The sequence below is a fragment of the Ruditapes philippinarum genome, unplaced genomic scaffold (assembly GCF_026571515.1).
Source record: "Ruditapes philippinarum isolate M1 unplaced genomic scaffold, ASM2657151v2 ctg4_1_1_1_1, whole genome shotgun sequence".
NCBI classification, from domain to species: domain Eukaryota; kingdom Metazoa; phylum Mollusca; class Bivalvia; order Venerida; family Veneridae; genus Ruditapes; species Ruditapes philippinarum.
In genome coordinates this window covers 15370-43151 of record NW_026858503.1, presented here as the reverse complement: position 1 = coordinate 43151, position 27782 = coordinate 15370, and the positions used below count along the sequence as shown (strand labels likewise).

Sequence of the window (27782 nt, the reverse complement as noted above, 5' to 3'; positions counted from 1 at the left end):
GGCAAGGATAAGAGATGTCAACAGACTGACAGATGGACAAACTTGGTAGTAAAAATGATAAGTTCTCTAGTGAACTGACCTTGCAAATAATACTAGTTATCTGAGAAAATTTACTAATCATTTTACTGACAAACACACAATTCAAAGTTAATATTTTATAAAATTTGCATAAAATTCCAGCTACAGACAAATAAAGCACATGAAAATCTCTCATCATAATTTATATAATCATTCTACGCTATTACTATAGTAGCTCATATAATAATTGTTTTCAGTTTGTTCCGTTGCTATGATACAAGAATTATTTAACCCAACACAGTTTAGACTGATAAAATTTTATTCGCTAATTTATCATTATTTATCACAGGCATCAATTCATCATGATCATTATCATTTATCATACAAATAAATTCAACAAAACATTGAGAAAATTTATCAACTTCCGATAATACTTCCATATAATTGTGTTTTCCTTCTCAGAAAGAATTCTTTGACAAACACTCAAAATGTAAAGCATTTATAATATACCCCACACATATCCCTAACACAGTAATGTGAAAATAACACCGGAATCGTGAAAATGTAACATAAAATCTTTGCAATATATGGCAGAAACAAGTATGTTACTTGTAAGAAATGAATGAGCTCCTATGGATGCATAATTATGTTGCACAGATATGGTGTAACTTTTGCATAATTCCTGCATTATGTACACGTTCCTGCCTTACAGAATCTATACACGGTGACATACCTATGCCCTTAGTATAAAGTAAGGCTAGTCAGCACATCAGTGTAATCTGAGTTGCTACTCGCTTTTTGTATTTTCAGACTGAAAACCCCTGAATATTAAATGGACCCTTCTAAAAACAAGTCATGGCAAGCCTATTATAAAATTTTAGCAAGGTAAAGGCTAGAAGAGCTGGGGATTATAAATACAGGTAATTTAAATACATGAGAAGGTCACCATCTTTGATCTAACCTTTTTAATATACAATTACATGTGGGTATTTTTCCTCACCTGGACTACTACAATTATCAACAATTTTCATCCCAGCAATAAATTATACATAATCCTAAATGTTTACCAAGATATTTAGGAAAATCAGCTATGTTTGGCTGAACTCAATTATAATCTACTTTATCTAATACTTCATTTCAGTCAATTTAACAACTTTGCAACATCAAACACTTTGTCTGTAAAATGAGGCAAATAATCTAGTTCTTACAGCAAACATACGCTTAATTTAAACACCCACCAAAAATATAAAATTACAAAATCTCAACTTAAATATCACAGTATTTTTGTCCTACTTGTCACAGTCAAAACTGTCTTTATAACCACTTCAATATACATTTTTTGGGGTTGGTAATTTTAGTCATAGTGACATTGGAAAGGTCATATTGCTACTGTCTGGCATTCATGGCGGACAAAGACCTCAGGTGCCCCTCAGGTGAATTATTTCAGCCTTAAGTGGGTAACAAAGTAGAACCATCAACCTTCAGTAAGCTAGCAGAATAATTATGTAGTTTCCTGACATGAAACAATTCAATGTCCCTGGCAAACAATTTTAATAAGTATACAATCAGATCACACTGCAGAACTAGAAATGTGTCTATAGGACATAGATGCCCCTACATTCTACTGTTTTGCCAGTTTATTAGTCTGATCAGGGGGACAGCAAGACAAACAAGTGTAAATCTATATCCCCCACCCCAACTAAACAGTGGGTGACACAAACAATATCTGTGTTCTGTGTTCAAAGAAAAATCACACTATTTTCATAAATACACATCAAGTTGTCAATATCTCTTTTCTAAGATTTTCTTCAGACAATATTGTATCTATAACAGGTGTGTCCTCTGCTATAACATTTTCGTTGCCATGGCAATTATCATTATCATCCTCTAGTTGACATAGGAGATTGTCATTTTCATATGTAGGAAAGTAGTACCTGAAACGAGAAGAAAGTAGTTCCTTGTAATTATTTTCTGGCTTTAAAAAACATTCCTGAATGAAAAGAGAAAAATAAAATAGTTTTGTTTATAGTTTATACTAATTCATTTTAGTTTGAAGCTATATTAAAACACTCTCAAATCCGTTCCTGGAACCAACCATTACTAAGCAATGAGTATAAAGTTTCTTGATAATGGAAACAATAGCTTGCCCCTGATGGGGTTTGAACCCACACAGTCAGCAATCCTTAGATTACTATTCAGACACTTTAAATCTATCTTATTAATCATGAAAAGCTTAAAACCTTTATTGTTTATAATTATATATGAAAAGCTTAAAACCTTTATTGTTTATAATTATATACTCTTTCTGCTGCAAAAACTAGTCAGAATTGTGGGGAAAAAAAGCTTTTAGCTTTTCAAACAAATACCAAATTTGCAAACAAATATTTTAAAGTTCTGTTCTGATATTTTAAGTATCTTCAAAAGGACAAAATTATAAGATATCATTTTTATTATCCTTACTGTGACTTGAAGTTGCACACCTGCAGATGAGCCAAAACATTTAAAAAAATCAACCTTGAGAAAAATGTACTAGGACTTAAATATAAAAAAAGTGAAAATATACACTATTCAAGAAATAATTTACATGTTATATGCAATTATTGACTGATTTTGCAGTATTTATCACCATAAAGATACTTACATAAGCTTTTTAGCATTTTTTGGCCTATTTTTGGTAATTTTCATACATTTTAAGTGCAGCTGCCATTTGTAATGTGTAAATTACTTCCTTTGTTCACTTGACAATATTTTACTTTTGAATACATCTTAATTAATAGTATGAATCTTGAGTCATGCTGCTTGAAAAGCATGTGTCTCCCCTTCCCCCACATAAACCCCAATAAGATTCAAAACTTGTGATGACCTGATGCTCTTCCTACTAAACTTGTGCAAGGTCTAGAATTTCGGTAGGCTAGACCACTGACATTTCTATTAAGCCAGACCATTGAAATTTCTATTAAGCCAGACCACTGACATTTCTATAAGGTCAGACCACTGACAATTCTATTAGGCCAGACCACTGACATTTCTATTAAGCCAGACCATTGAAATTTCTATTAAGCCAGACCACTGACATTTCTATTAGGCCAGAACACTGACAAGTCTATTAGGCCAGACCACTGACATTTCTATAAGGTCAGACCACTGACATTTCTATTAGGCCAGACCACTGACATTTCTATTAAGCCAGACCATTGAAATTTCTATTAGGCCAGACCACTGACAATTCTATTAGGCCAGACCACTGACATTTCTATAAGGCCAGACCACTGACATTTCTATTAGGCCAGACCACTGACATTTCTATTAGGCCAGACCACTGACATTTCTATAAGGCCAGACCACTGACATTTCTATTAGGCCAGACCACTGACATTTCTATTAGGCCAGACCACTGACATTTCTATTAGGCCAGACCATGACATTTCTATAAGGCCAGACCACTGACATTCTATTAGGCCAGACAGACACTGACAATTCTATTAGGCCAGACCACTGACATTTCTATAAGGCCAGACCACTGACATTTCTATTAGGCCAGACACTGACATTTCTATTAAGCCAGACACTGAATTTCTATTAGGCCAGACCACTGACATTTCTATTAGGCCAGACCACTGACATTTCTATTAGGCTAGGCCAGACACTGACATTTCTATAGGCCAGACCACTGACATTTCTATTAGGCCAGACCACTGACATTTCTATTAGGCCAGACCACTGACATTTCTATAGGCCAGACCACTGACATTTCTATTAGGCCAGACCACTGACATTTCTATAGGCCAGACCACTGACATTTCTATTAGCCAGACCACTGACATTTCTATTAGGCCAGACCACTGACATTTCTATTAGGCCAGACCACTGACATTTCTATAGGCCAGACACTGACATTTCTATTAGGCCAGACCACTGACATTTCTATTAGGCCAGACCACTGACATTTCTATTAGGCCAGACCACTGACATTTCTATTAGGCCAGACCACTGACATTTCTATTAGGCCAGACCACTGACATTTCTATAAGGCCAGACCACTGACATTTCTATTAGGCCAGACCACTGACATTTCTATATGCACATAAGTTTTTAATGAAACATATGGACAACTGTGGCAAAGCATCCCCAAATATTTTTAATACATGGAAAACACTTTTACATTGAAAATATCATAATTTTATGTGTTACATTTTTTCTCAGATGTCCTGACATCTAGTACATGTACATAAAACCAGTTGCTGGTATATCAATTACTTTTTATTTTATCATTTGTAAATTTCAGGCATGTCTTTGTAACACGAGACATTATTTGCTAGCCTTGCTGACAAAATGTCACATTCTGTCTGTCTCAAGTTATATAACTAATGGTATGTTAACATGCTTATTTTTAAATATAATAACAATCAATTTGCGATGAAAACCATTCACTTTTCTTCAATTAACTTTTTCTTTTAAACAAACTGGTACACATTTTATCGGCATCTTTTATCTTTAACTATCGAGTGTTAATGAAAACTGTTTGAAAGCAATTTTTTTCCATTGCATAACCGAAATTATTTCATGCTATCATGAACAAATTACAGTCCAACGACTGAACATTGAATTTTACGTCGCATTTATCTCCCCATCATTATAGTGAAAAAAAAATAAATCAAAATGAACGTGATGAAAAATTCACCTGTTGTGTTTGTACGACAAAGAACGGAGGTTTTATAAATAGACTAATTTACTTCGTGTCATGGGGTTATAGGAACGATCTAATGAGAAAGACATTCAATTTAACCGTTAAAGGTTTTGCATAACCGATAATTTAGAATTAGGAGATGAAATATTAGCAAATAGTGAAAATTCAACAATCGCGAACACTGTGATAAGAGGGCATAGCCTGAAGCCTGTAATTCAATTTTAAGTTTGAAAATAAATCAAAATCCATTTATTTACAGATCAGTAAATGGAAACATTTTAGGCAGAAAAATAACAACGCAATTAACATCATATGCAAATGCTATAATATAGCATGCTTATGTTATATTGATATTTATAGTAAAAAAATCCTGCATTTAAACCCACCTGTGCATTAAGACCACACACAAGAACCCCACCTTCTTAATTGTACATATTGTTCAAAATGTATAATACATTTTCCTGTCAACAAAATCAATGATGAAATTGTTTCCCCAATGGTTACATAAATATACTTGTCTGGGTATCAATGTATGAAAAGCACACAAAAAATCATGTTGAAGACATTAAACTAAAGTTTTGCATTTTTTGCTCAAATCTTCTAAATCAAACAGCCTATGAATGAGTATTGCTTATGAAAAATACATCTATATAAGAAATAATTTCATTTTCTTATCCTACTTATTAGGATTGAAGTACTTGTATTTAGATCCACTTTTAATCATTATCTTTTCTGCCTTTTTTAAAGTTGGTCTTTATATTAAGGTTTAAACATAGTTGTACAGAAATGTTAAAGTAAAATACCTGTAGCATTGATTCTCTTACATTGTAAAATTAAAATAGTTTTTTATGCAAATTTTATACATTCATACTCCAATGCCACCCATAAGCAATATGTAAATATTATAAGCTTCAACAATGCTATTATCAACATCAAAGGCTGCCGTTTATTTTTCTGTTGGCGTGCCGTGCCTGTAACGTTATAATATAGCATTTCACTGCTATAACACACCAGCCATTCACTTGTCAAACAAGATTGCGCTGTATGACAACTGTTAATCAAAATCCAAACCCTTAAAAAGAAAAAACGTAAGTCAAGTTTTACAAAAGGCAATATCGCAACCCAATTCTTTACAATGTACACTTGGTGAACGTCTTGACTCGGCATTAAAATTTCAATGTTTTGAAAAGAGAAAACGTGAAAATTAATATCATAATTGGCGAGACTATAATGTATCTTAAGTGTGTCGCGATAACTTTTCAAACGTTTCTCTGTTTATTTTATTCATACGTAAAAAAACTTGGTTTGAGCTTTTAGACAGCATATCAATATAAATCTTTCGAATGCATGACAAAATGCAATTACTGATGCGAGAGCTGATAAATAAGATCGCGCTTACAACAAAGAAGATTTTTCACAAAGTTTGACAGACATTCCTAACATTGGCGTATAGATTTCCTTTTCTTAAATCATTCACTACTGATAGCCTTTGCTTTTATATAAAAATCTTAACAAAATCAAATTTTGATGAAAGAGAAAAAAAAAAACTCATTAGGTTACCCAAATATAACTTTAATTGAATCTCTCTTTATAAGGTACAAGGCGTAGTAATTTTACCATGACTTTGCAGTAAAATAACTTATCACCTTTGCTTGATTGAAAAATATTACGTAAAACAGTTTGCTTTGATAAAATGTTTTACCAGCTAAATACCTGAATGTAAAATTAGAGAGACTCCTGGTGCAAGAAGCATTATTTTGCACTTATTAATAAAAACTTTGTACTTTTACAATATAAACCATTTATAAGAACTGCTATGGAAGAGCACACTCCACTTTATCCTAAATATGAAAAGGGAGATAAATCTTATATAATATATTTGGAAGAGATGAGAAAGGGATAAATTCAGAAATAATATCTAACAGTTATCAGTCCTTAAGAGAAGCTTGAACTATGTCAAAATGATTTATTTTTGTGGTTAGACCCCTTTGAAATAAGTTTTTGTTTGTGTTTGAAGTTTTAAAAAATGTTGAAGGTTTTTAACTAAATTACTGTTACTAAAAAAAATTTTGTCAAAAAGGGTCATAATTGTGCCAAAATGAATTTCTTAATTTCTACCACCCTGTGTAACAGTGTTATTAGTATATGATAATGCAACTATTGCAGAATGTCCCTCTGTACTGCAATCACCTCTTTACAGCAACAGTATCCTTTTTTCCCAAAGGAGCAAACACCCCTCGACAGCAACCAAAATCTTTCTCTGAGAAAGAGTGTAACTGTATAGAGGTTGTACTGTATTTTGTAACTTGTCTCTTCCACTCTTTATTTTCCTGTACACATGTATATCAATTTTCTACAAGTAGGGTTATAATAACAACTACCGGTGATTTATAGAAACTATTAATACATGTTGACAAAAGTACTCTTCTTTCAACTCATTTGAAAAGCACAAAAGTTGTACTCAGTAAATCACAGATGTCACATCAAAATGCCAATATTCTAGAATTGTTCACACAAAAGACAACATATGTTAATTGGAGCTTAATTACTATAACATAGTAAAAATTAGTTCCTGGCAATAATATGCCAATATTTAATAGTTGAATTCACAAAAGGTTACATGTGTTAATTTAGGAATAATTACTAAAAAACAGGCATCAAGAATGAATGAAGCGTGCCATATGCTCCATATAACAATGGAGAGCATCTATACATCAAACACAATGTGTCAGTTAGCCTACGTCTGTAGATATTGTTTAGCCTACGACTGTAAATAATGTTTAGCGTACTGCTGCAGATAATAATCAGTGTACAACATTTTTGGCCTCAAATTTCAGATAGAAAAAAAACCAACCTTATTCAAGTATTCAAATGTTAAGAGCTATAATTAGCATAATTATTTTCCTTGATTAAATAGCATTAAATAAATTATTGTTTGCAGACTTCGAATTATTGTATTGTAACATGGTCAGCGATTGGCTGAATAAAGTATGATTTAATCCCACATTTGGTAATAGGATAAAAATGTATGAAAATTACACTTTTCTTACGAAAATAAAAAATTTCATAATCTATAGGATCATTTGTCCCTTACATATTTACATTTTTTTAAGTATATGTCAGTCCTTTTCAATATAAAGTGTGCAAATAATCTAATGCTTACAGCAATCAAGTACATATCACTTAGAATCAAGTGTATTTCTGCTGAAATTTCCATTCACTTATGATCTGTAAGCTATCCACTATCAAATACAGTTGAATGGCGGTGTGGCTGAGTGGTTAATGTGTCAGACTAGTAATCTAAAGATTGCTGACCGTGTGGGTTCAAACCCTGTCGGGGGCAAGCCGATGTTTCCTCGAGCTAGAAACTTTACATTCATTGCTTAGTACTGGTTGGTTCCAGGAACAGATTCGTGAGTGTTTCAATAAGCTTATAGCTTTTCAACACAATCAAACTAAAATAATATTTGTATAAACAAAATACAGTTTGACCTCAGTAAAAACATATTTGGATGCTTTCACAGTGAAATATATGCTGGTAATATTCTGATAATTTCGTGATTTATTGGAAATATTCCAATAAATTACCAAATTATCAGAATATATTTCACTGCTATATTTAAGTTATCTACTGGAAAGTGTGTAATCAGTATATATCAAACTTACTGTGGTTGGTCCCATACTGATATATCTGGCAGTACGGTGGTATGACTGGCCTCATGCATGTGGTCAAACAGACTAGATTTGGTCTCAAACTTTTCACTGCATCCAATACATACACACATATGTACCTGAAGTAAAGAAACAACATTTTTTAAGTCAGGATATATAACAACTCACCCCACTGACCATTTGCCCCATAACAACTCACCCACTTAAGTTTAGTGACGCTTCATCCCACCTTATACTTAACATTTTCAATTTATTTGGATTGAAAAATAACTATGGTTTGCATATTTCTTGCATTAATTTTGGTATATTTTATATATATAACAAATGATTAACCCATTACCCCATGAGCATTTTGTGAAAAATGGCTGTTTTCATTGAAAAGTCCCCCTGTTACAAGTTCAAATTGCTATAAAACTATAAAAACTGCTTCAATACTAATCAAACTTTGCACAAATGTTGACTGTACCATTGCCTTTGTAACAACATGCCCAGGCTTAAATTTCCTGTTACCATGGCAACGAGGGAACATCTAAAATTGCCAAAAATCACTATTTTGTGTTAATTTTTTCCATCAAAATTGATTTCAAAGTGCTGCAACTTCTCAATGTATTGAGATAGAGTCAAATGCTTTTCAGCGTTGGTTACACTTTACCTTATGATAGATCTGGGGTCATTTTTAGCCTCTCACAAGTCCAAAGTTTTCTTGCCAATGAGGGGGACTGCCGCCCCCCTTCAAACCCCCCAGAGGGGGCACATGCCCCTTCTGGCAACCCCATGATGTATCTTTTGGATAGGGGCCGTGCCGAAAAAGTGTCACTTTTTTAAACAACATTTCTCCGACAAAAACAAGTGTTGGGGCCTAAATAAGGCATTTTTTTCAACATTTAAGACAACAATAAAGGGGGGGGGGGGGGGTGAAAAAGGTGTGTATATCGGGTAAAGGGGTTTAGAGATAGAATAATCCAATTAGTATACATGTAATTTGGTGTGAAATATAAATCAAATATATGAAATTAAAGTTAAGTGAAACATCTATATCCATGCCACCATTGTTCATAATTTGTTATATAGGTGTAAGATCTTATGAAAATTAAAGTCAATTAACAAGTTACACAATCCATCAACTTAAATAATGTGTTTTTTATGAAATTTGGAGGTGAAAATCAAAATAAGCATACTTCAGCAATAAATAATAAAGGATACAAAAAAAGTTCTACTGGTTATATAGTCAAGTCACGATGGTTGTAAGTTTATATCACCTAAACCATTATTCAAAGATTATATGGCAAACAGCTATTATTATAAAGCCATATAACCTGTCAGTAAAATTATTTTAACAAACACATATTGCCATCAAACTGCTTGCATTGATTAAAATGAAAAATAATTTACAAAGTCAATGTTTTATAATTACCTGTCTTCGAATGTAATTAATTAGCTTAACTTGCTGGTAGTAGTTCAGGTTTAATCGAAGTTTCAGTTCCTGCAGATCAAAGTCATGTAGCTCTTGCATATGTAGGCTGAGCTTATCAGCATTACTGGATGAGAATTCACAATATAGACAAATAGCCTGTCCACTTGACTCTTCCTCCCATCCCGACCATTCACTGTAATATACCAAATTAATTATATGTTAAGTTTATGGAATGAACAAGTTAATTCATATATACATTAAAAATTCTAGGAAATATATGAATAAATGGTTATATATAATGGTTCATTTATGAATTCAATGAAGTATACCAGTTTACCAGTTTATTTATGTATTAACTTATAATGTTTGTAAAAATTAACTTTTCACTTGCAACAGTTTTTTATTTCAAGGAAACATTTTTTTTTCCTTTCCTGACATGCATTTTGAGAGTTTGCAACCCCAGGACATATATAGAGGATACTGAATGAGTGTGCAATGCTCAAGTTATTGAATGAGTTGAGTAAAATCATACTAAGTGAGCCTCTGGTGAGCATAATATAATTTTATTTAACAAGTTAAAAAAAAATAGTATTCAATCTACACAAATATAGTTTTATATTTATCACATACCTAAAATAAGAACTATTGATAGTGAAAAAGAATCACTTTTTAATGGGAGAACATATACCAGTAGTTTTACGCTTAATTTAAAGCATCCTAATGCTAAGTTTGTAAAATGCATATGATGCTGCGTTAAAATATATTCATGGCCATGCAATACTGTTCTTACAGAGTCAAAAAAGCAGCATGGGTATGTAATAATTCATTTTATAAAATAACCAATTTTTCTCCATCATAGTATATAAAACTTGAACCCTTTTAAATTGAAATAAGATATCTAAGGACAAACACTAGATGAAATCACTTCAACAATATATCAATTAAAATTTTTCTTAATATTTTTGATAAAAAATTACTGAAATATATTATATAAAAGATTCAGTGGCAGTATTTACTCAATGAATTTAAAATGCAGCAATGCTTCTTTTACAATGCAAAAAAAAAAAAAACCATGTTGACAAGCATGTGAAAAAAAGAGGATATTTTTCATTCATGATTTAGAATTTTGAAAGTTTTTGCTACCACTCCTTGATTTCCTTCACCAGACATGACTCAACTGTTTCAACTTTATCTTTCACATGAACTAAAGTGCTATTAAACATGCTTGATGTACAAATATAAACTTGATAAGACAGATAGTGATATCAACAATCACACTATTTTAATTTGAATATAAAAATGCCAAATAGGTGCTGGAAAAAAAAAATAAATAAAAATAACCTGACAAATGTCTCTTTAACATAAAATTGAGCAATGTTAGCAAAAAAAAAAAAATTGCAACAAGCGATTTTAACAATATATGAATGAAAGTGACAACTACCCCATTATAAGTTTTAAAAAAAATTATCGAATAAATTTGAGATAAGAAAACTGTTAACATGGAAATGAACATGAAATTTTAGCTGTTTCAAAACATTTTACTCACTTAGGTTTCAGGGAGGACAATATTATCTAGCAATAAATCTTTTTATATAGCACCATCTAAAAATCATGCCACGATTACAAAATCATTTGATAATCTCTTACAGATGGGACGATAAATAATATTTATGAATGAACCATGATAATAAAAGACAATTTAACGTGTGATTCAAAAAGATTATTCTTTTCGTGTAAGGCCCACATAAACAAATTTCATTGATAAAAAATTTCACTTTTTTACATTTTACATGCCTCTGTGTGTATGGCATAACCTATTTTAAGCCAATTATTACCTTATTAATATTCAGTGAAACAAGCTTGGTATTCAGTTAATACCAATCAAAACTTGGAATACAGGATGTAAAAGGTGAAGGTCAATTTGATAATTTCTAGTTTATAGCCGCTGTATTCTTATCTATGCTAATTTATAAAGATGTATCGTTAAGCATTTCGAGATAAGCATGAAAACGACCCTGGAAAATTGTCTAAAAAAATTCACAAGAACCAGAATAGCAAAATGACACAACAGTTTTACTTTCATCTAGCATCTGGTTTTTTGTGTGTTTTTTTTCTCAAGGGAATGGTTTAATACTGCAATGTAATTTAATAGAATCTCCTGAATTTTATATCAATACAAAACATTTGTATGAAACTTTAAGTTGAACTGAATTTGAACAAATACCCTCTAGTGCATTATTTTAGGTACAAGCGTACACCCTTCTGTAAACTAGACCCAAGACCCCACAAATGGCTGGTTTCAAACCTACTGCAGTATTAGGGCCAATAGATTCAAAGTAATTGCTCCTCCACCCTTGACCCTTAACTGAATCTGTGGATCTAGGACCTATTGGCTCTTATAAGATTTGGGATGTTACACATGAACTAAATACTTAAAAGCAAAATCTGAAATATAACCATAAAAATAGTATAGCACGGCCGTGCATTTATTTTGATGTGATGTCACTTGCATTATACAAACATAGCCTAATGCCCGCTAAAGCGTAACAATATTAATGGGTTAGTGAATAAATGAGCCACGTCATGACAAAACCAACATAATGAGTCTGATCAGGATCCATGCTGTTCGCTATCGGTTTCTCTACTTGTTATAGAGTTTGTAAGCGAACAGCATGGATCCTGATCAGACTGCGCGGATGCGCAGGCTGGTCTGGATCCATGCTGGTTGCAAACCCATTATGTTGGTTTTGTCATGATGCGGCTCAAATGATTTACATTGAAAAATGGATCAGTTTTTTTTCTTGGTTTATGATAAATAGAATATTAAATTCGTCTAGATTCATTATTTAATTTATTGAACTTGTTGAATAAATTAATATTATACATGCCAGAGGTGCACATAATATAATTTTATTCACAACTCGTTCAGTAAATTCAGCATCAAAGCCAACCTCATTTAATATGTTCTATTTATCACTCACTATATAATCAAAACTTTTGAAAACTTAAATTTTTCACCAAATATCATAAAATAAAATGATTTTGTTTTCTTGTTTAATAGTGTGAACATAGAAAAATACATGTTTCGTGGAAAAGCAAAAAAATGTAACATTTTGTATACTTGTGGTAATAATTCAATAATTGAAGTGATATATAAATCATATTAAATGCAGTAGATATAAACCATATTAAATGAGATCAAACAGATCCTGTTTTCTATATCTTATTGTTCAAGCATGCTGAATATACATCTAGATAATATCTGGCTGTTACATAGTCATAAAGATTTTACTTCATGTTCTTCTAAACAGGTGCCCATTGTCACGAAAGATTAAAATCATAATTTATAGGAATTTTCAAAATCTTAATGATTACATTTTTTTAAAAAATGGAAGAAAATGGAGAAAAATGTAAATTCACTTTTTCTAATAGCTTTCATTCATTGATGAACATACACAGCTTTTAAGCAATAGTGAATTGTAAATCTATGTACAGGGAGGTAACTTACTCTTCAGATTCTGTTTCATCAGTATCAGCTGCAGTTATGTCCCTTTCTCTCTGAATCTTCTCCCAATTTTTACCAAGTTCCTTAAATATAATAGTTACTAATTACTTATTTTGAAATCTTATTTATGTTATACATTCATAATTTATACCAAACTTTCTCAAATTCTCATTATGTTATGTTTTCATAGTGATGTACTTGACATTTCTTCGAGCTATAATGGTAAAACAAGAGGGCCATGATGGCCCTGAAGTCGCTCACCTGTATATAGGCCCCCGGAGCGGGGCCAGTTTAAACCCCAGGACTTTTATTTGAACAAACTTGGTAGACACCCATAAGAAGATGTTTCATGCTAAACATCTAAGGTCTAGCTGGTCAAGTTTTTTCTTTACACACATAGTTAAAAACAATGACACACCTGGGGCAGGGCCAGTTTTGACCCAAGGGCTTTTATTTGAACAATCTTTGTAGACACTTACTAGAAAATGTTTCATGCTTAATATCTAAACTCTAGCTATTCGGGTTTTTTCAAAGAAGATTTTTTAAGTTTTTGTTATACACATAAAAGGAAAATGAATGACCCCCGGGGCGGGGCCAATTTTGACCCCAGGGCTTTTATTACAACAAACTTGGTAGACACTCACTAGAAGATGTTTCATGCTTAGTATCTAAACTCTAGCTATTTGGTTTTTTTCAAAGAAGATTTTTTAAGTTTTTGCTATACACATATAAGGAAAATCAATGATCCCCGGGGCGGGGCCAATTTTGACCCCAGGGCTTTTATTTGAACAAACTTTGTAGACACTCACTAGAAGATGTTTCGTGCTTAATATCTAAACTCTAGCTATTTGAGTTTTTTCAATGAAGATTTTTTAAGTTTTTGTTATACATACATGTATAAAAGGAAAATGAATGACCCCCCGGGGCGGGGCCAATTTTAACCCCAGGGCTTTTATTACAACAAACTTGGTAGACACTCACTAGAAGATGTTTCATGCTTAGTATCTAAACTCTAGCTATTTGGTTTTTTTCAAAGAAGATTTTTTAAGTTTTTGCTATACACATATAAGGAAAATCAATGATCCCCGGGGCGGGGCCAATTTTGACCCCAGGGCTCTTATTTGAACAAACTTGGTAGACATCCATTAGAACATGTTTCATGCTAAATATCTTAGCTCTAGCTCTTTGGGTTCTTTAAAAGAAGATTTTTTAAGTTTTTACTTTATGCATATAGGGAAAATCAATGACCCCCTGGGACGGGGCCAATTTTGACCCTTATTTTGGCTCTTATTTGAACAAACTTGGTAGACATCCATTCGAACATGTTTCATGCTAAATATCTTAGCTCTAGCTCTTTGGGTTCTTTAAAAGAAGATTTTTTAAGTTTTTACTATATGCATATAGGGAAAATCAATGACCCCCTGGGGCGGGGCCAATTTTGACCCCAGGGCTTTTATTTGAACAAACTTGGTAGACACCCATTAGGGGATGTTTCATGCTAAATATCTTAGCTCTAGGTCTTTCGGTTCTTTAAAAGAAGATTTTTTTAAGTTTTTACTATATGCATATAGGGAAAATCAATGACCCCCTGGGGCGGGGCCAATTTTGACCCCAGGGCTTTTATTTGAACACACTTGGTAGACACTCACTAGAAGATGTTTCATGCCAAATATCTTAGCTCTAGCTCTTAGGGTTTTTTAGAAGAAAATATTTTTTTCTTTTGGTTGCCATGGCAACCAGAGTTCTGCATGGAATTAAATTCTTTGAACAATTTTCAAAGGTGACCAACAAAGGAACATTCCTGTGAAGTTTGGATGAAATTGGCTCAGTGGTTTATGAGGAGATGTCATTTAAAGTAAAAGTTTACGGACGACGGACGGGCGCCGGACGAAAAGTGATCACAAAAGCTCACCCTGTCACTTTGTGACAGGTGAGCTAAAAATCATATAAAGATTTTCTTCTTTTGTGTTTTGCTTGTCAGTCATATTCTAAAATTGGTAAGGCAAACATAGAATTTCCATTTTTTACTATCAGAACAGACCTTAAGGAGCCCATCTGTGCACTGTTGAACAATCAACCTTACATAAGCTATAGTCCTCAAACAAAAAAAGTCTGCATGAAATTTTAACACACTGCTTTGAGGGGTGAGTAATTCAAAGTCTGTCATTTAAACCATTAGTTTTTCTTGTGTCCTTGATTAACAACAAGAAGATTTTATTAAGCATTACATACCTGTAAGTCATATATAGCCAATACTTTAACAAAACATATATTTGGAAAATACTTGGAATTTTGTCTTAAACTTCAGGATCAATAGCTATAGAAAATAACTGTAAAATTAATAAATATAAATTCTCAACAAAACTTACCAGATAATTAATTACGTAATATTTATCATAGATATGGTTTTTACTGTTGATCTTTCTATGCTGTTTTTTCCTCATATGTTCTTTAAGTACAGTTTTATCCCTGAATGTCTTCTCACAGTATAAACATTGTAAACTGAAAAATAATATAACACTGGTCATCATCCCTTATCGTCGCGAAATAACCTTAATACCTCCCCCCCACACACACAACACACCACTGATACATATAACGCTAATGTTTTTCACTTACCATTGGACCGTACACAAAATATACCCTATAACAGACTATGTTAATCTTTGACCTCAAGTGTGACCTTGACCTTGGAGGTAGGTGACTAATTGTTGCGCATGACACATCGTCTCATTTTTGTGAACAATTGTGGCAAGAATTTACAAAATCCCTTCAAAGATAAGAAAGTTATAGACCGGACACTACATGTGGACACTATTTTTTTCTAAAACACGTTTATTTTTACATCACTGAAAGTATTATTTCAAGATTAATGCTCCGTTTGATGCCCTTCTAGACCAGTAACTTGTGTGCAAAATTTCAGATCGTTAATTCACTCTTCTTTTTCCAGAATATTAGTCTTGTTGTGCAAAATGGCTCAAATTAAAATGTATTCTAACATTTTTCACTCAAATCAGGTTAATAATAGCACAATAATATGATTTCCAATCTAATCTGAATATATTTCTTTAATGTATTTTGCATACCTTTCTATTTTAAGTGCCCTCAGCTGATCTATGTAGGAAATTCAAATTTTATGTTTTTAAGCTTTAGTACCTCAGTGGAGTTCCTTTAACCTTGCAAACATCAGGATCAGAAAAATTTATTTAAAATGTATAGAGTTATGGGTCTTGGACTGTGAACACAATTATGACCACAATTACTTAATTGCAGTACCAATGGAATATCTTCATTTGTTTGTTGTTGTGGATATTCATCCTGCATGCAAAATCCTAACTAGAAATTTTCTACGTTTACAAAGGGTTTAAGTAGAAATTTAGTCAAAATATATGTTAGAGTTATGGACCTTGGATAGTTAATTATGAATGAAGCACCAACCTTTAAAACAAAGTGTTATGCTGACACTGATGCTAAAAAAATGCTTCAAATGAGAAAATAATAATAAAAATATCTTTACCTGTTCAGTTTTTCCTCCAGTAAATCTAAAAATTCATTTGTAAACACTGAAATTAAAATGAAAAGTACAATATTAAGAAATCATATGGAGTGCTGAATAAAGAAGTATACAGAGTACTAAAATATAGAGTACTTAAATTAACAAAGCATATAGAGTACCAAAATTACATATTTGTATAAAGTACATTTACATAATCAAATAAAAACATTATATTTGATTTTTGCCATGCTTATGCTACCAAATTACTGGACGAAAACAAAGACAGAAAATTTTATAAACCTAGGTGGAATAAGTCAATGACTTAAACTCAAAACCAACTTTTTTAACTCTGACATTGATAAAAACATTTTGTTTCATTGTATAATCATAACTTTAAGCATCCTAGCACAAGTCAAGTAGATGTGCAGACTGGACTAGTTCTGTACTGGTGGTAAATGCTAATTAGTCAATTTGGTTCCAGCAGGGAAAAGTATAAAACCCTATTAAAAAAAAAACAAAAAAAACCAAACAAACAAACAAATAAAGGACATCAATGGAAAGACGTAATTTATTCTGTTATGTTTAATGAGAATGAAAAGTACAGCATACCTAGATTATCTGCTTGTCCAACATTGAAACTGTGATCTACAGCCATGTGGTCAAACATCAATGACCTGTAAATAATAATTTCATAATTTAACATTGTAAAACATTAATATTTTTTGATATTATCAGAGATACAAAGTTCCATATTTAAGCCCTAACTTGTCAAGAATTATAATTCAATGGTAGGATACTATGTCATTGTGCACCTGCAAAATGCTCCCAATTGGACTGGGTTTTATTTTTTGTTATTTTGTCGACTCGAAGGTAAAATATGTTTTATTCTAAGAAATCGTTAGAATATCAAAAAATAATGTAGCGCACTAAAGATTGGCTTTAGTACTTGATACATTTTAAAAAACATTTCAAGTTTTACTGGCTAGTTTAGTCCTGAAAATGGGATAAAGTTTTTTTTCCTAAATGCTCCCACTCACACTCCCAAACAAAATTCACCCAATTTTGAGGCTTTAACTTGACAGTAAAACTTTAAATGTTAATGAAAATTATATCAAGTACTACACTAACAAAGTTGATACAAATTATGATATAAAAATAGTTAAAAAAAATTGTTTAATCAAATAAATCATACTTATTCCATTGTAAAGGCAGCATTAAGGGTAAAAACTTAACTAAGAAATTCTAACAATACAATAGTAAAATAGTGCTCAATACAATAATACAATATAGTATCATTATATCATTATATATATATATATATATATATATATATATATATATATATATATATATATATATATATATATATATATATATATATATATATATATATATTTATATATATATATATATATATATATATACACAAAAAATGAAAACAAGTGCCGGAAAAAAGTCACATATAAATAAAAAAAAAAACACAGTCCATGAGTTAACTTATTTAATTATTTGCCAAATATATATAGGGCTATCACTGTTTACCGGTTACCAACAAAGTGCTCCCTACAGAAGAGACATCCTCTACTGAACGACTGATCTTCCCTCTCTGTTTGTTGTGTCTCTAGCACATACTCCTATAATTGATCAATCACCAAATGAAGGTCAATTAACTGTGATTAAAACCAATTAAACTTGACTCTTAGAAATTCTTTGGATCAAATTAGTCAACAAAGTTTGTACTAAAATAACACAAATTTAATAATCCTTACTGTGAGATTTTAAATTTAACTTTAAGTTTATATAAATTTATTTTAGTTCCATTGTGTTGGAAGCTTAAGCTTATTAAAACACTCTTGAATCCGTTCCTGGAACCAACCAGTACTAAGCAATGAATGTAAAGTTTCTTACTCATAGAAACAACCGCTAGCCCCTGACAGGGTTTGAACACATGAGGTCAACAATCCTTTGATTACTACTCTGACAAGTTAACCACTTGGCCACGGTGCCACTAGAAATTTAACATTAAGCCTAAAGTGTTGAAAACAGATTCTACCAATGCAGACCAAGATCAGGCACCATTGTCCTTTCATGATTGTTCTCTATTCAGACAAACCTTATTTAAAATTTTCCCTAAAACTGAAAGATGGACAAGTTCATTTAAGATAAGTGTAGTATGGGTTACAGGACTAAAATGATTTTTTTTTATATTTATGAGAAAAGTTTAAGCATTAACATGTCACAATTACTCAAAAAAAAAAGAAGCCAAAAAAAATCAAAAAAAATAAAAATCACCAGTTTTCTTTTCTGTAAGAGTTCTCGTAACTGTTTGTCCTCTGGTAAGACATCACTCAACATGTAAAATCCCTCTCCTGTAACAAAGATTTATAATGAGTGAACCTATTTATAGAATGTCCACAATCACCACATCTAATAAGGTTTGGAGATTAAAACATGTATCCTTTGAGGTTGTACCAAAAGTGTCAAGGTAAAACTCTTCTGCTCATATTTGAAAATAGATCTGAGGTTCATAAGCATTTTTAAATTTATGCATTGTTCAATGACAAAACAGAAATTAATTTTGGAGAGCGAAAATGTTATTTAATTGTATCATGTAAATTATAATTTTTCACAATGTTATTTACAAATATTTGATGTTTAATTTGGTGCATTTTCAAAATGGCGCCGTATGTCGGCAAATATTCTGAACAAGCAATTTACAAATATATTTTTTCTTCAGCAGATCATGGCTTTAAAAACATTACTTTCTGAAATATTTATATTTTTTCAGAAGTTTAAAGATTTTTAAAGACCATCATGTTGTTAGAATTTTCATTTTTGCTCTTGTATTTAATTTTTGCCCTTTTCTTGAAAACTTACATAATTTGTATATAGCAAACTATACAGAGTTATACTGAGACATGTTTAATTGTAGTGAAAAGGGTTTACATAGTGTGTTTCTAGACCATTCTATCTGAAAGACCCTGATTACACCCAAGGCAGAGCTGAGGATGTTATTTCAGTTAAAAGGGTTACTAATATGCACCCGCCATGGGTGTTCTTTCAGTTCAAGGGTTGCAAACATGCACTGTTACCCTGAGAGACATGTGTTATTTTTCTATTACACCAAAACAACATTTTAATGTAATTTTTCACCGCTATGCATTATTAATCGAAGAGCCATAGCCAGGAGAGAGAACTAGACCATAAAGTTTTCTTAAGTCTATATAGGTTATCTCGCCCCTAAGTAATATTACAAAAAATTATCGACTGGGTGATATTCATTTCCAGGATGATAGATTGAAATAACACTATGTGTGATGTCACACTAGGCTAAGAAGTAAAGAACTTTAAAGACATTTTCTAAAAGCGAATTTCAACAAAAGCAGAGATGTAGATAACTGTTTTCTATGTCTATGACTAATGTAGCTAAAGCTTAAATCCAAAATGCCAACCTCAAAATCTTGCATCAATCTGTACTGCCTTACAAGGCTCTATACTGTTGGTAGCTTTATTTCTGCATTTTAAAATTGAAACCCACTGAACTTGGAATGGACTGTTCCATTTTAAAGCAGGACAATCTATAATACACAAATTCAGCAGGTGGCCCCTGTTATGCTTTTAAATTTTTTAAGACTACTGGTGATCATAAAATAACTTTACCTTCTTTTGTTGTTGTAGTTTGTATTTCTGAGCAAAACTCTTTCAGTGGATCATGCTTGAATCTTTCTTTCCAATATAAACAGTAACTGAAAGAATCAAACATCAGAATCTGATTTTCTTTATTTCAAAGAAACAAGTCAACAATGACAGAAAGTTTCATAATGGAAAAACAAATATTATGATCAAATAATACAAATATGGCAATATCTAAAGTAATCTTTGAAAACAAATTTCATAGCCTATATCATGAGTTAAAGCTGTAGTTATGTATATAACAATTAAGTCCTTAAATAAATAAACAGCTGGAACCAAATTTGATTGTGACTGTCTGTGCAATCTGAGCCAACAGTATAGAGCCTGGTCAGACTGCACGGATGTGCAGGCTGATCCGTGCAGTCTGACCAGGCTCTATACTGTTGGCTGACAAACTTTAAATATTCAAATTGATATCCCTAAAACTGATAATAGACAGTCCCAAAAATGAAAGCGGGACAAGTCCATTTAAAATATTCAGCATGTTATGCGTGAATTCTGATATTGAAATTCCTTTAACATAGGATGGACTGTTCCAAATATACAGTCGGACTAATCCATTTAACAAATTAAGTAAGAAACTGGTTAGATAAACAATATACCATTTAATATATTCAACATAACCCAAATCTGAGGAATGGATTAATAAATCAATGATAATCAACTTAACAATTAATTTGATTATTTTCTACAAGCAGTACCATACCTTTTAAAATTGGCTATCAAATTCACGTCGGCAATCACAAACTTATGTGTTTCTAATAAATGCTTTAGATAAGCATCAAGAGTTTCAGAAATATCAAGTTTTTCAGGACATAGCACACATTGTAGAGAACTTCTAGGAGACTCACGTCCGCTGGCTGCTGTGCCCAACCAAGAGCCTTGGAGCAGTAATGGCTCTAACACGGGTTTTTCTGTATTGATGAACAGTGTATCATCTGCAAGAAAAAGGTATCATTGAAAATGATAAATGCTTGTAAGAGTGTAAGGGGTAATGTGACTTAATAATAATGGGACTTAAAAACACGTAAATTAGACTAGTGTGTTAAATTCTAATAATTTTTGTTAAAAGATCTGTATATCTACAGTACGCTCACCGCTGATTTTGCCTTTTCCGCGATACCACCGCGGAATTTTTTTCTACCACGGACAAACGCCATGGAGGTCTGCGATAAAAACAATTATTTCTCCCGCTATCCACGGTGTCTAGTTGTTTCCACCGCGGACCAAAAAACGACCATTGCAGTCACATTATCGTTAAAATCAGTCATCCATGTTTCGCGGGGTAACGCGGGGGTCAGAACAAGTAAATCTAAGAAAAGAAAATAATAAACAAACAAAAAAACTTACATAAGTCTACGACCGTGGATATGCTTTTATTTTAACATGAAGAATAAGAAATTTATACGCAGTTCTTGCATTTTTAAAATAATTTTAATTGTTTATTTTCTCATCGCCAGAATCCACGGTACACTATCCGTAAATACTACTTTTTAATACCGATACCGGTATACGGCCTGGGTTACTGAGGATGCCTTTTCTTTGATATAAAAGATATTTCTTTGGTTAAGGATCACATTATACAGTTTTGAATTTTAACAGTACATTTCTTACTACATCCCCATAATTATTTCATGTCTTGCAACAAAAATAACAGCACCCCAAATTTTTACAATCCTCGATGAAATATTAATAGAGTCCTTCTGTCTATTCACATGTAAATAAATGCATTATTACGTTAACTTAAATAATCAGGGTCTAGACACAGAAAAAATACAGGTTGCAATAACTTTTGACTAGCAGTACGGGCCCGGACGCAAGCTGTTGCAACTTCTGAAATTGACGTCCAAAAACATTCTGAAAGGGAAAATAAAGGCAAAAAAATTATTTAATTAGACTCTTAACTGTACAATTATTTCATAAAGTTTTAACAAGTTCCATAAAATACTTATAAATTCAATCGTTTTCATGATGAATACCACTGCTGTCCACGGTGATTGACCACCGCGTTCCCCAGCAATTAACAACTGTGTTCCGCGGGGGAAACGCTTACAGCTGTAGATTTATGTCCGCGGTGGTGAAAAATTTGTCCGCAGGGTCACACGGACAATATTTGAGCAAATTTTTGTCCGCGATGAGTCTCATCCGCGGGGACACGCGGGTTTTGCAAAATCCGCGCTAAGCGTACTGTATCTAAAAATTATATTAAGGTACATGTATGACCCACCTAATGCATTAGCTTCACTTTGAAGTGCATTCAAATAGGCTAGAACTACTGTCAACTTCATTGAAACTGAGGGGCTCGGGTTCAAACCCCAGAGGAGGCAATTTTTTTTTCTTTCTTTGAATATTATTTATGTGACTCTTGGATCACTCTTGGAAAGAAAAAAGTGTTTCATTTTAATTATAGAATTATTATTGATATTTATTGACTAAATTATGCCAAATTTATTATAAAATATGGTACCTGATATTTTCTAAGTCCAATAAAATAAAATCTAGACTGTTAAAGTACATTATATTTAACAAGATCCACCAATATACTTTAAAGAAAATTTAGGCAAACTTTGAAAACAGCCCATCATATTGGTGAATTTTAAGGATATTTTGAAAAAGGCCCTCCAAGTAGGAAAATGATTTAATTGAAAATTATTATCTTCACATCATATGCCATATATATTGATTAGCGGTTTACTTCTCGCTATCAGATACAAACAGCGAGTGTACCTGTCAGTGATTGGCTAAAGTTAAACCACTTTAATACGGATAATTCGTCACGCCTACTGGCTACTGTACCTGAAGACGGGGCTAAATACTTTGTTGATGCACAGTGTTTGACAAACAGTTTAGTTTCCATGCATCCATCAGAAATTATCACTGGTCAAAAATGACATGCAAGCTGATTTTATGATGTGTCAATCAAGTGCATTCAGAATTTCCACGGGTGAAGACCCAAGGTCTAGATCAAACGAACACCCTGTTAGGGTGTTCGTAAGACTCTGAAACACGAGGATCAATGATCCGCTACACAAAATTTTTAAGGATCAAACCCAAATATTCAATGGTCAGCTTATTTTAAGTATCACCGATCTAAATTCATTCCTACAGCTTATTTAGCAAACACATGTATAAAATATATTTCAGAAGGAAAAGCTTGCAATTGTTTTTTTGTTGTTGTTGTTCTTTAACAAATTAAGACATATTCGTTGCAGTTAGACCTTTGAGGCACACATACATGTGAACTTTTTCTGGTGCCAAGTAGGGAGATTTGACCCAAAAAGTAGGTAGATTGAGTCTGTTGGGAGGGAGATTTTTGGAAACCGGACTTTTGCGTACAGGAAGGTCTTAACACACAATAATTAAAAGCATTAACTACAAGTTCTTTAAAAACATTTTATTTTGCATGATAACTAATTAACAACTCAATTTTATCATTAAAAAACTTTCTTTATAAAACATACATGTTTTGTCCACTGCACTTGTGTTTTGATGTTTATGTAATTTACTCAACTTTCACTTACACACTTTACACAATTAGAACTGTCTTTATATGTCATACATGTTTTTTGACTTCCCTGTACACAAGTGTTGGCTAAATTCACAGCCCATATCAGACACATCAGGTTGCTTCTCAGACAGAGTTGTGACGGCCAACCATGACACTAGCGTTGTCAGACCCATACCCAATGCATTGCTTCCATGGTATATTCTGATCCTAGTCTCAATTTTTCGACGGCAAGACAGACCGATTTTATAATCTGATATTTCATAGATGTCTGTCTTTAAGGGCGACCATCGTATATATAAAAAAAAGCCCTAAAGTGCACAATTTGTTGGGCTAATTCTGATCCCTGAAACAGAAAAAAATATCAATTATCATACCTAATATATTATTCATCATTTCATAATTTAAAACAGTTTAAATTGATCCTTCCAATTAGATGTAAATCATAGCCTTACAGAATATTACATTTTGTAGACACCTGTCGTGGATGGTGTTAATCCCCATGACAATTAACAATTTTCATTCAAAATTACATAATTGGCATTAATTGACAGTAACAGTATTTGTTTAACAATAAACGGTACTTACCAGATTTTAGTCTCCCTCGCATGTGCCTAATTACAGTTATCAGCAATTATAAACCCCGAAGTCAAGCTGTGAAAAACTGACAATATACAAACAAATTTGCCGATACCAAGGTCAAGGTAATTAGACTGTGTTACATTTTTAGTGAAATAGACAGACTGTGGATGGGTAAAACGAATCGATATCGGTAAACCAGTCAATAAATGTTTACACTGATCATGATTACCGAAACGCTTGTGTTGTAAAATTTTTATTGCTTTTGAAATGAAATATCGGTAGTTTGTAAACCCCGAGCAGTAGGGGGGTCTTAGTTGGCCAAAATCGGTAGTCTACCGCCCAAATCGGTAGGGTTCACATGTATGGGCACAGGCACGAGTATCGGACCTAAGAAGAAAAAATATTACCAGATTGATTAAAAAATATGTGTTCATCTTAAAAGTGTCAAAAAAAACACACAAAAAATGTAAATAATGACACCCTTTAAAAATATACTATAAGTTAAGAGAAGGCCGGAAACTCCAGATTCGAGCCTACAAGCAAGGTATTCATTTCCCAGGCCGTTGTGAAAACAATTGGCCTCACAATTAAAAAAAACTTTTATCACTATTTCACGTTTGTATTAAGCTTCCAAATGAGACTGATCCCAAGTCTCTAGCCCTTCCCGTTCATGAAATATCTATCAGGAAACGAGCGAATTCGTGCTAAAAATCCTTGGTAGACAGAATTGCGGCACAACGATTCGGTACGTACAGTAAACATAGACTAATAACATGTATGTCAGCGGAGTACGGGTCAAAATCACTTGATAGACATTGCATGAACGGGAAGGGCTAGAGACACTTTTAAGATGAACACAGTTTTTTTTATCAATCTGGTCATATTTTTTCTTCCCAGGTCCGATACTCGTGCCTGTGCTTTGAGGCTGAGCTTTGTGCCGTTTGTTAAGTTTCTTGAATTTTAGAATTGATAAGCATAAATTTGCTAACTCCAGGTGATCTAGATTTTTGTTTTGATGTCAATGCTTTTCATTCATGGCTAATTAATTTTTTAAATTAAAGCTTTCCGCTGTAGAGCAAATCTATTTCCGAGTGCTCAATATCAATGGGTATCCGCCTACTCTTCCGTACGAGTATAGTACAACTTTGTTGTCAATCAATTCTATCTGTTTCCGTGTACTATCAGTTTCAATCAAATATCCATTATATGTAAATTATGAGATACTGTCTTATTTCACAAATATGCACTGAATTCACGTAGAATAGATCACATATATTTAAGCAAAATATAAATGTTTACCACTTCTCACGGAGGCTGCCATTTTATCTTAAATATTTACGACTCAAATTATTGGCATCATCATCATCATCATCATCAAGAAAAAGGTGCTAGTCGCTCTGATTCGAGGTAAATACTTTTAAATCTTGTTATCTTTGTAATGTATGGCATCTCCTTAGTATTGTTCTTTCTGTTTTTTGTAAAGCGGATACATGCTTTAGTTTATACATACATTCTTTAATCTATACCGTTCCATAAATATGTTGATTGCTTGTAGAAACTCTTATGATAAAGACTAAGAATTGGGTAGTTCATGATTTCTTACGAATTTTCTGTCTAATGTTGGCTAAGAAAAGATTAAGTGGCTTAATAGTACATCCGATTGACTCTCTTATGTCGGCTTAGAAATGGTTATCTGGTTTACATCTTCTATGATTTTTACTCAGAAAGGGTAAGGTAATTTACATTTGATTGCCTCTCTTATGTTGGCTAGGAAATGATCAACTGGTTAACATCTGATTACCTCTGTATGATGTTGACTAAGAAATGATTAGCCGTTTAATATCTGATTACCTCTGTATGATGTTGGCTAAGAAATGATAAGCTGGTTTACATCTGATTACCTCTGTATGATGTTGGCTTAGAGAAATTATTAGCTGGTTTATATCTGATTACCTCTGTATGATGCTGGCTAAGAAATTATTAACTGGTTAACATCTGATTACCTCTGTATGATAATGACTAAGAAATGATTAGCTGGTTTACATCTGATTACCTCTGTATGATGCTGGCTAAGAAATTTTTAACTGGTTAACATCTGATTACTTCTGTATGATAATGACTAAGAAATGATTAGCCGGTTAACATCTGATTACCTCTTTATGGTGTTGGCTAAGAAATTATTAAATGGTTAACATCTGATTACCTATGTATGGTGTTGGCTTAGAAATTATTAACTGGTTAACAACTGATTACTTCTGTATGATGTTGACTAAGAAAAGATTAGCCGGTTAATATCTGATTACCTCTGTATGGTGTTGACTAAGAAATGATTAACTGGTTAACCTCTGATTACTTTTGTATGATGTTGACTAAGAAATTATTAACTGGTTAACCTCTGATTACCTCTTTATGATGTTAGCTAAGAAATTATTAACTGAGTTAACATCTGATTACCTCTGTATGGTATTGACTAAGAAATGATTTACTGGTTAACCTCTGATTACTTCTGTATGATGCTGACTAAGAAATGATTAGCCGTTTAACCTCTGATTACCTCTGTATGGTATTGACTAAGAAATGATTAACTGGTTAACATCTGATTACCTCTGTATGATGTTGACTGAGAAATTTTTAACTGGTTAACATCTGATTACCTCTGTATGGTGTTGGCTAAGAAATGATTTACTGGTTAACCTCTGATTACTTCTGTATGATGTTGACTGAGAAATTTTTAACTGGTTAACATCTGATTACCTCTGTATGGTGTTGATTGAGAAATGGTAATAAACTTATATCTGATTCCTTCTTTAATGGCTTTGGCTAATTATGGGTTAAGGTGAATGCATTTAAATTCTTATCTTATGGCATTGGTGAAGACAGGGTTAACTGGTTTATAAAATTTCCTCTATTGCCTCTCTATGTTGATGGCTATAATAGTGTGTGGATGTTTTCATCAGGCTTTTCATCTCCTCTTCTATTGGCCATGAAATAAAGAAGTCTGAATTAAGTGATGTGGTACATTATGAATTAGGTGATGTGGTACATTATAATGCCTTCTTAAACTCTTTTTTACTGTATATGTATGAATTGGTCAGCCCTGGTGGTTTACATGTACTAACATTCTTTTGAAGTTGTCTATGAAATGGTTATGTAGCTGTAGACTGTTGAACATGTTTTTGATTTAGATAGATTTACAGTTATGGGGTTGCC

At 32.5% G+C, this 27782-nt stretch overlaps 1 protein-coding gene across 1 annotated transcript; it reads right to left on the bottom strand.

The window, feature by feature from the left end:
• Positions 1-318: 318 nt before the first annotated feature.
• Positions 319-25914, bottom strand: LOC132753370 (zinc finger protein 277-like). Its single transcript, XM_060743828.1, has 12 exons — positions 25872-25914; positions 21192-21423; positions 20453-20538; positions 19085-19161; positions 18335-18426; positions 17402-17466; positions 16814-16859; positions 15666-15798; positions 13300-13379; positions 9792-9984; positions 8372-8496; positions 319-1952 (listed from the first exon to the last, which is right to left on the bottom strand). The coding sequence occupies exons 1-12, from the start codon at positions 25891-25893 to the stop codon at positions 1793-1795; spliced, it is 1311 nt and encodes a 436-aa protein (XP_060599811.1). The 5' UTR covers positions 25894-25914; the 3' UTR covers positions 319-1792.
• Positions 25915-27782: the final 1868 nt, after the last annotated feature.

Excerpts from the sequence above, each read along its gene's own strand:
- LOC132753370 (XM_060743828.1), bottom strand. The coding sequence starts at position 25,893 with ATGGCAGCCTCCGTGAGAAGTG. Across the intron at positions 20,539-21,191 it reads TTGATAGCCAATTTTAAAAG|TTACTGTTTATATTGGAAAG; the intron begins GTATGGTACTGC and ends TGATTCTTTCAG. Across the intron at positions 15,799-16,813 it reads CTGGAGGAAAAACTGAACAG|TTTACAATGTTTATACTGTG; the intron begins GTAAAGATATTT and ends ATTATTTTTCAG.